The following is a 9,994-nucleotide window of genomic DNA, read 5'->3' on the forward strand; positions in this document are numbered from 1 at the left end:
TCACTCATTCTAGAAACCTTGATTATTGTCTGAACCTTCCATGACTTCTCACATGAGAGCATGTTGGGTCACTAGAATTGAGCTAGAACAGGTGTGAAGTGAGTTAGGCTAGAACTAACTGGCACTAGGCTGGACTGTTGCAAAAAAGGGATTTATTTATTTATTTATTTATTTATGTATTTATTTATTTATTTTAAGTTTAGGTCTTTGCAATCAACACACTGTTTTCAACTATTGATGAATCCCCTAGCCATAAGATATCTGCTAAGGTAGCTCTAAATGAAGAATGTGATCATACCGTTTAATACCGTTCTGTGCGTGCATTACAAGTTGGGATCCAGACGTCCCAATCTTATTTATAGTATGGCTACTTATTCTGTGACTGCAAATAGGTAAAGTCAGCTGACTCGGCTTAAACTGGACTTTTGAAATATTAGATCACTCTCCTCAAAAGCCTTTCTTGTAAATGACCTTATTAGAGATCACAATCTTAAAATGCTTGGTCTCTGCCAAACCTGGTTAAAGCCAATTGATTTTTTTTTCTTACCAAAAATGAGGCCTTTCCCCCGAACTTTGTGGGTTCACCTGTGACAAGTCTTTGTAAAAAGTGCAAGGGTGTTGCCGTAAATTCAGAATCTGATCTCAAACTTAAACCCAAGCACCAATCATACCTTCAAGACATTTGATGCTCTTGTTATGTAATTCAGCTCCCCGTTGCCCTTTTATCTGGTAGTTATTTACTGCCTTCCCAGGCCATATTATGGGTTTTTGGATTAATTTCTTAAACTTGTGGTCCATGCGTTTGGCAATATAGGAACATAGGTTTTGTTTGACAATTCTTTATCATCTCAGGGTCGATTTAAGCAGGTCCTCCACCACTTGAACAATGGATCTCCAAATTGTGTATCTGGCACAAGTTAATTCTCAATCACCCTAACCCTTTTTTTTTTTTACTCTCCTAACATTGATAAGAAGAAGGCAGACTGAAGCAGAATAAATTATGTAGTGAAGATTGTTAAATCCTAGTAATTTCATTTTAAGTGACTGTTGATATGACGAATTGATTACAAAAATAATGTTCTCTCAGTCCGTCCAATTTTTATTGTGGTGTGTTTTTAAAATGCAAAGAAACGTTACAAGAAAATATTCATGACTTTAATAATGTTGTCACTGTGGCTACAAAAGTCAAAGAAATGATTGCACCATAACTATGACACCCCAACTATAATTAGTGGTGTTGCACCCAAGGACTGCAATAAAAACGCCTTTCTTTCATATTGATTGAATTTCTGTTAAGGTCAATGGGAGTATTGACATTGTGCACATTTTAATAAAATATTTCAAGATGTTTTCTTTCATTTTGTTTCTTTGTGCTTTTAGCAATCGTGCTTTTAGAAACCAAAGAATACTCTCAAAAGCAAACATTTCAAGGATACCACTGGTTTTCTGTGTAAGGCTGGAACTTTTTTATTGGGGTCGGTATCAGAGGTGTTTGTGGGGATAGTTTGCAAGAAGCAAAGGTTCAGTGACTTTCAGGTATTGAGTTTGTCTATTAATGTATAGTAAAGTGCTCTTTGGAAAGTAAAAACATCTGTGATGTTGTCTGTTCTTCAGTATGTATTTTCATGTGCATGTGTTTACATTTGTGTTTTGTGGTCACGAGAATGTTCTCAAATGTCCTATTTATTTGGACACACTGTCATTTGCTCATTTTCAAATCTTGACCTTCACCTTTCCAAATAACCATTTCACAAGCGAAGTAAATCATGAGGTAGCACAGAAAATTTCAGTTCATTTACTGTAATTTGCTTTGACCATAAACTAACTGATTATTTTCGTGCTATTTAACTCTTTGAACTACATAGCGCCCTCTCTTGTTAGTGGAGCACAAAGTTGAAAATACTGTACTAAATATGGTAAAATTGCATTTAGCTGTTATGCAGCATAGGAAATGGAATGATGCCAATAGATGAGAAATCAGTCCTAAATGTAAATGCTTTTAAATCCAGGTTAAAAAAAAAATGTTTTTTTTTTTTCCCTCTTTGCCCCATTAGGCGTTCTGGCGCATCTTTGTTTTATCTGCATCTTGTAATTTTTAGACCAAAAGTTAACAAAATTTTAGGCCACCTAACAACAGGTCGACTTCGAGGCGCAGGTAGTGTAATACCAATTAAGTGGATTAATTAACATTAACATTACATTCATAAAGATGAAAAGGGAGCTTCACTTATTGGCCCTCAGTCTAACATGCGCTGAATTGCCTAAACTGGTTATGCAGTTCCAACTGGACTGTGACATTGTAGAATTCATATACAACAGCTGTGACTTCCTCCCTAAAATTGTATTCTGTTAGAATGTTGTCAATGTCCAGTAATTTTTAAGAGTGTTGCATTAGTAACATTGAGAATCATGAGTATTGTACCCAAACAGACTGGACACAGGTGGATGAACAAAACTGCCAATTTTTTACCACAGTCACAGAAGCAACCAAATCACAACAAATTAACAACTCAGTGACATAGGGGAAAAAAAAGCACATAGTAAAGCACTATCCAAAAAGTCCAATTGGAGGATGTCGTCAAATTGCTAACTATAACTTACTTTCTAAAAACTTTCTAAAACCAACAAATTAACAAAGGAAATGCGCACCAGCTACCATCTTAACAATACGAGGTATCACGAACACAACACATGAAGAGAGTGTTTGAAAATAATCCATCATCTATCATAATCATTTAAATAGTCAAGAAACCCCAAAACTTTCCAATACACAGAACAGCCTTAGAGGGGACAAAGCAAAGAGCGGAAACATGACTGTGAGGGACTTTTTAATGGATGCATGGATCTAAGCCTTTGGGTTTGAGATGACATCACGCCAAGCTACCCGGCAATGTCAGGTAATCTGACACGCACACGTCTTGTTGACAGAGATCTTACTCCATACATCAACAGCTGATTGTTTGCAACGTGAATGTCCAATTAATCTGTAAATTATTTTATGAAATTGGACTGACAGGTTGATTTACGGTGGCCGACTGGGGCAAACGCGGTGCTACCGACAGAAGATGAACAAAACAAGGCGCACAAACTAATAAAAAACAACTGCAAACAGAAAACTAAAACACATTAAAAGAAACATTCTTTTAATGAGTTTTTGTTTTCTGTTTGTAGTTTTTCATTTGTTTGCCTCATCCTTGTTTCGTTCGTGTTTTGACGGTTGTAGCCCATTTACCCTAGTTGTCCACTGTACATATGACCTGTGTCCAAATCCATATATTGTTTGAAAATCATTCATATAAATTTTAAATTCTTAAGAAATTAACAGACAAATTAACACACAACCACAACAATCCATAGTTAAATGAATATAAAAAATCTTTATTTGTCATTAATTAATCTATTTTGTAATAGGATTCCACTTCAGCAAGCTGTTATAGAAGCTTCCCGAAACTTCGTGATTCTCCAATAAAATTGGCGCTAAATGGCCAAAAATGGACCACAAAAGCTTTATTTGAGCATGAATAAAAATGTGCATATTTTATCCTAAAGATTGAACCCTGATGAGACATTTAAAGCTTCTGTTTGGCGTTCAGTAAACGTTCAATTCTGCCTTTTTTTGTTGTTGTTTTTTTTTTTAATTTGCTCTACGCATGCGCAGCACGAATGACTCGTAGGTCAACTGACTTTGCCAGGTAGCTTGGCATGATCATCGTAATTTGCATATATAACTCAAACCCAAAGGCTCAGATCCATGCATGAAAAGGATCAGACTCACAAATTCAAAGGAGAGATTCATGCAAAGACGTGGTCGTGTCTCCCGAGAGTCGTACTCATATGAACGGTGAAAAAGACATGTCCTGTGAGAGTCGCACTAAAAGTCTTTTGCTTATGATTGCAACTGCTTGTAGACGTTATTACTTTGTGTGAAGTACATTGCGTTGCGTTGCTTTGCAAATGAAATGTGTTACGTGATGAAAGGAACCATATCATGGTATCTTAACCTTTTCATGTCAAATTAATTCTTGAGAATATCAAAATCTTACCTTTGTCGCGTATATATATATATATATATATATATATATATATATATATATATATATATATATATATATATATATATATATATATATATATATATATATATATATATATCCATGAACTCATCCATGAACTTTGATGCGGACGTGCTAACCACTGCTCCACTGAGCCTCTGGTATGTAAACTTACATGTGCAAATGTCGCTGCTGTCGCTGTTTTAGCCTTAGCTGGAGAGACGAACGATATTTTTCTTTTATATTTTTCTATTTTTACCACCACCCGTCGGACCTGTGTTCGGTGTTGTTTTTCTTCTTTTTCCTTCATTTTTGAGGACTGTTTCCATTCTTCGATAGCTAGTGATTCGCCGTTTCTCTGAACAGCGCCTAGCTCCGTTCGTCCTCGTGCAGCTCTGCTAGCGTAAGTATTTCGCTCGGCTGTACTAAGGTAAGCATGGCTCCGTGCACCTCCACCTCTTCTGTCACCTGCGACACCTGTGTTATTCTCATGGAGAGGCTTTCTCTCCTAGAGGGCCGTGTCCGTCAGCTAGAGCAGGGTAGTCTGATAATCGTAGATCAGACGGACACATCTGATAATGACAATGCGGGCCGTAGCCCTCCCGCAATGCCGCTAGCGTCGGCTAGTGCGGGTCGTAGCCTACCCGCTAGTCCGGCTAGCATTAGCCCTAAGAAGCCTGCTAGCCGCGGTGAGCCTGTTCGGACGCATAATCGCTTTAGCCCCCTCGCTAGGCAAACTCCTCCTCAGTCTACTGGCTCCCGCACATTAGTTATAGGGGACTCCATCACCCGTAACATCAAGCTTAAAAAGCCAGCCACCGTAATGTGTATTCCTGGGGCCAGAGCACCCGACATTGAAGCTAACCTTAGGGAGCTGACACGCAAGAGGGCTAGACACCAGACTAGTGCAAACAACACTAGCTACTCGGACATAGTGATACACGTCGGCTCCAACGATACTAGAATGAGGCAGTCTGAGATTACAAAGAAGAACATAGCTAGGACTTGTAATCTCGCTAGAAAGATGAGTCGGCATCGAGTTATTGTCTCTGGCCCTCTGCCTGCGAGAGGCAATGATGAGAGGTTTAGCAGATTATTCTCGCTTAACCGGTGGATGGCTGGTTTCTGTAAAGAGCAGGGTTTCCAGTTTGTAGATAATTGGCCCTCTTTCTGGGGCCGGCCCGACCTGCTGAGGACAGATGGCCTTCACCCTAACTGGAAAGGCGCTGTCACTCTTTCTAGAAACATAGATTACTGTTTGAGCCTTCCATGACTTCCCACATTAGAGCATGTCGGGTCGCAGGCGAGTAGCGAGCCTGCTAGAACGGGTGTGGAGTCGTTAAGGCTAGAGTTAACCGGCACTAGGCTGGACTGTTACAACACACATAGCATACTTAGTCTAGGTCACTGCAATCCACACACTGTTTCAATACCTAATGCTGAATGCCCCAATGATAAGATTTCTGCTGAGGTGGTGTTGATTAAGGAAAACAGCCCTGCCTCTTTAATCAGTAAGACTAGTGACAAAGTGCCTAGGCGAAATATTAATATCAATATGCGCGCTGTAGTCGTCGACAATCGAATTCCTACTTTACTAACATCGCGACGAGGTTTTAATTACTCAAAATATAGAGCAAGCCCCAGCCATAAAAATCTTGTTGGTATTAGTACTACCAACACGAGGACTCAGAATAGTCCGGGAAAAATGTCCCAGTTTAAATTCGGCTTCATAAATATTAGGTCACTCGCTTCAAAAGCCCTTCTTGTAAATGATCTTATTACAGATCAAAATCTTAACGTGCTTGGTCTCTGCGAAACCTGGCTAAAACCAAATGAATTCTTACCATTAAATGAGGCCTCACCCGCAAACTTTGTGGGCTCACATGTTGCCCGTCCTTGTAAAAAAGGGGGGGGTGTCGCCCTAATTTCGGAATCTGATCTTAGGCTTAGCACGAGCACGAGTCACACTTTCAAGACATTTGAGGCTCTCGTTATGCGATCGAGCTCCTCACCACCATTTTATGTGGTAGTTATTTACCGTCCTCCTGGCCCATACTCTGGATTCTTAGATGAATTCCCTGAACTTATGGCTGACTTAATAACTCACGCAGATAATATATTAATTATGGGTGACTTCAATATTCATATGAACTCCCCATCAGAGCCACTTACTGTAGCTTTTCAAGCAATAATCGATGCATTTGGTTTTACACAAATAATAAAAGCAGCAACACACCGGAATGGTAATATCTTAGACTTAGTGCTAACCCGTGGCCTAACTGCCTCAAACGTCATAATTCTGCCACATACTAACGTTATGTCTGATCATTATCTTATAACATTTGAAGTCCTAGCTCAGTGTGGTCTTGTTGTCCACAACCAAGGCTTTAAGAGCCGTGATATTAATTCTTCAACGACTGCTGCACTTTCTGAATTACTGCCTTCCGCAACAGCTGCCTTTCCGTCCTTCACTGGCTCAGTCGATAAGCTCGCGAATGATTTTAATTCGGTTCTTCTAAATTCCCTAAACTCTATTGCGCCGCTGAAACTTAAAACTCGTCCGAAGCGGCGCACTCCGTGGTTTACGGAGGAAACGCGTACGTGTAAACTGTTAAGTAGACAACTTGAGCGTAAATGGCGAACAACTAAACTTGAGGTTTTCCGTCAGGCCTGGTGCGATAGCTTGCTGAAATATAAAGAGGCTCTTAGGCTAGCAAAAACTAATCACTTTTCCAAAATGATTAGTCTTAATAAAAACAACCCAAAGTATTTATTTGAGACGGTAGCGCAGCTAACACAGCAGCAGCAGGTTAATCAAAATTCCCTCCATTCAGCACACGATTTCATGCAATCCTTTACTCAGCGGATTCAGCTAATAAGGGAAGAAATAAAAAAGGCAGCGCCGCTCACCACCTCAACTGTGATTGTTGATGCTAGTTCGGACAATCAGGTTCATGAAAGTCTGGCTACCCTGTCCCAGTTTGATTTAGTATCCCTGGAGTGTCTTACACAACTGGTTAATGCAGCAAAGCCGACGTCCTGCATGCTCGACCCGCTTCCAGGCAAACTCGTCAAAGAGTTGTTCCCGATCTTGGGGTCGTCTGTCTTGAATATTATCAACCTGTCACTCTCCTCTGGCATTGTACCTGAAGCTTTTAAGACGGCCGTCATTCAACCATTACTTAAGAAACCACACCTAGATCCTGAAGATCTCGCTAACTATAGGCCAGTGTCACACCTTCCGTTTATCGCCAAAATTCTTGAGAAAGTTGTAACACAACAGCTTAGTGATTTTATGATAGACAACAATAGATTTGAACTCCTTCAGTCAGGTTTTAGGGCCAACCACTCAACTGAGACAGCCCTAGTAAAAGTGACGAATGATCTTCTCTTAGCCTCGGATTCCAACATCTCATCAATATTATTACTGCTTGATCTTAGTGCCGCATTTGACACTATTGATCATCATATTCTTATAGAACGTCTTAGATCATGTGTTGGTATCTCGGGATCAGCACTTTCTTGGTTCAGATCTTACATCCTGGGAAGGACGCATAGTGTCTCTTATGGCGACGCGATCTCTGAGTCTTTCTCCGTCTCATGTGGTGTCCCGCAGGGGTCAGTACTTGGCCCCTTACTGTTCAACATCTACATGATTCCTCTCGGCGATATTATACGTAAACATGCTATTAGTTTTCATTGCTATGCTGATGATACCCAACTCTATATGCCCTTAGAAATAACGGATCCGTGCAAGTGCAGTAAACTGGAGGCTTGCCTCGCCGAGATTAAACAATGGATGTCTTCCAATTTTCTGCTTCTCAACCCTAATAAAACTGAGATGTTATTTATTGGCCCTGCTCATCATCAGCACCTGCTTAAGAATACCACGCTGAACCTAGAAAACTGTATTATTTCCCAAAGTAGTTCTGCAAAAAATCTCGGCGTGATATTTGACTCAACTCTCTCCTTTCGAACACATATTAATAACATGACAAGAACGGCGTTTTTTCACCTCCGCAATATAGCTAAAATTCGCCCTATTCTTTCTCTTAGCGATGCAGAAACATTAATTCATGCATTTGTTACGTCGCGCCTAGACTATTGCAACATTTTGTTTTCTGGCCTTCCCATGTCTCACATTAAAAGCCTGCAGTGTGTACAGAATGCAGCGGCGAGACTATTGACAAGGACGAGAAAGTTTGATCATATTACTCCGATTCTAGCTGACCTGCATTGGCTTCCAATACACGTGAGATGTGATTTTAAGGTGTTGTTAATTACTTATAAAATTTTACACGGTTTAGCTCCTTCCTATCTCGTCGACTTAGTATCACCTTATGTTCCGTCCCGACAACTTCGATCACAAAATGCCGGTTTGCTATCGACCCCACGGGCTAAAAAGAAGTCTGCGGGATCAAGGGCATTTTCCATTCGCGCGCCAGTACTATGGAATGCCCTACCTATGGAAGTTCGCGCAGCCACCTCGGTAGAAATCTTTAAATCCCGACTAAAAACACATCTATACTCAAAAGCATTTAGTTAAATTAGCCTGTCTGCAGCCTTCTTCTTTTTTCCTGCCCCCCTCTTCCGGCCGGGAGAGGGGGCTAGCTAGATGGTGAGGGTTGACTTGACCGCCTCCATTGGGTCCTGCGCTGGTCGACCATCACGGGTTAGGAGTCTAGCCGTCTGCGGTCCACCTGGCTGGAATGCGGGATGGTTCCTGCCCAATGGCTTTGCCTGCTGTCAAGACATCACTGCACTATATAGCACAATATGTTTTCTGTAATTTATATTGTTTCTGTGTTCGGTACATGCAGCATCCACTTCAACCTGTGGGCCTGGAAGGGGGCTCCTCCCACCTGTGGTCTCTTCTGGAGGTTTCTGATTTTCCCCAAATTGGGGTTTTTGAGTTTTTCCTTCCCCTTCTGGGAGCTTTGACAGGGGATGCTGTTGTGTACCTTACATTGAAAAGATGTCTCTGTATGACCTCTTTTCATTCTGTGAAGCCCTTTGAGACTTCGGTGATTTAGGGCTATATAAATAAAATTTGATTGATTGATTGATTGAAATGTGATTTTACAACATCAAGAAAGACAAAGTAACAGAAAAATGCAATAAAATAGCAGTCTTTATCTTGGATTAACATGCTATTTATCGATGTACATGATTCATTTCTATACAATGCCAATGTGTATTTACAGCTATGGCCTGTCCATCGGGAACACTTGTAGAAATTGCACTGTTTTTATTTGTAATTTATCCTCACAAGGGTCACGGGCTTGCTGGTGCCTATCCCAGATGGCTTCATTCAGTAGGCTGGAGACACCCTGAACAAGTTGCCAGAAAAGTGAAGGGGACACCAGGACAGATAACCATCCGTGCACCCATTCAATGTCCAATTCAGCTGGAGTGCGGGAGGAAGCCATAGCGCCCGGAGAGAACCCACGTGGGAGAACACGCAAAATCCACAATTGTTAGTACAGGTGAGTATTAATAATAAAACATATTGTCGAAAAATTATGGCAATGAAACACATACATTGTTGTATTTGTAAAAGCATAATAGTTAATATACAAAGCTCTTGTTGTGGTATCTCATTAGGTGGTGCAAGTTGCTCTAATGCTGAGTGTACAGTGTATAGTAAGATTTATCACTGGGGCTGGCACAACTAATATTCTGCATTTTATGAGTGAATGAGCATCCTGAGCGCAGACGCAAAATATTAAACAGCACTGACCATCACAAGCACACATCTCTCTGCACTATTTTTCATCATTATTTACTATCAATAAACCAGCCTTTGTTAGCTACCTGACTTGATAAAAACAATGCTCATTTTTACACCCAACCAAGAATTTTTCGCAATTCACCAAGCGAGGCTTACTTTATAGATATAGATATAGTACTGCACTGTGTACAGTGTGTGATTGATGTGTGGT

General features: G+C 40.5%; 1 protein-coding gene across 1 annotated transcript; it reads left to right on the forward strand.

The window, feature by feature from the left end:
* The first annotated feature begins 4,242 nt into the window (after window positions 1–4,242).
* Window positions 4,243–9,114, forward strand: LOC148423201 (uncharacterized). Its single transcript, XM_088415422.1, has one exon. It carries the CDS (start codon window positions 5,608–5,610, stop codon window positions 8,596–8,598), a length of 2,991 nt encoding a protein of 996 aa, XP_088271548.1. The 5' UTR covers window positions 4,243–5,607; the 3' UTR covers window positions 8,599–9,114.
* Window positions 9,115–9,994: the final 880 nt, after the last annotated feature.

The sequence above is a fragment of the Hippichthys cyanospilos genome, chromosome 5 (assembly GCF_059441005.1).
Source record: "Hippichthys cyanospilos isolate Australia breed blue-spotted pipefish chromosome 5, RoL_Hcya_1.0, whole genome shotgun sequence".
NCBI classification, from domain to species: domain Eukaryota; kingdom Metazoa; phylum Chordata; class Actinopteri; order Syngnathiformes; family Syngnathidae; genus Hippichthys; species Hippichthys cyanospilos.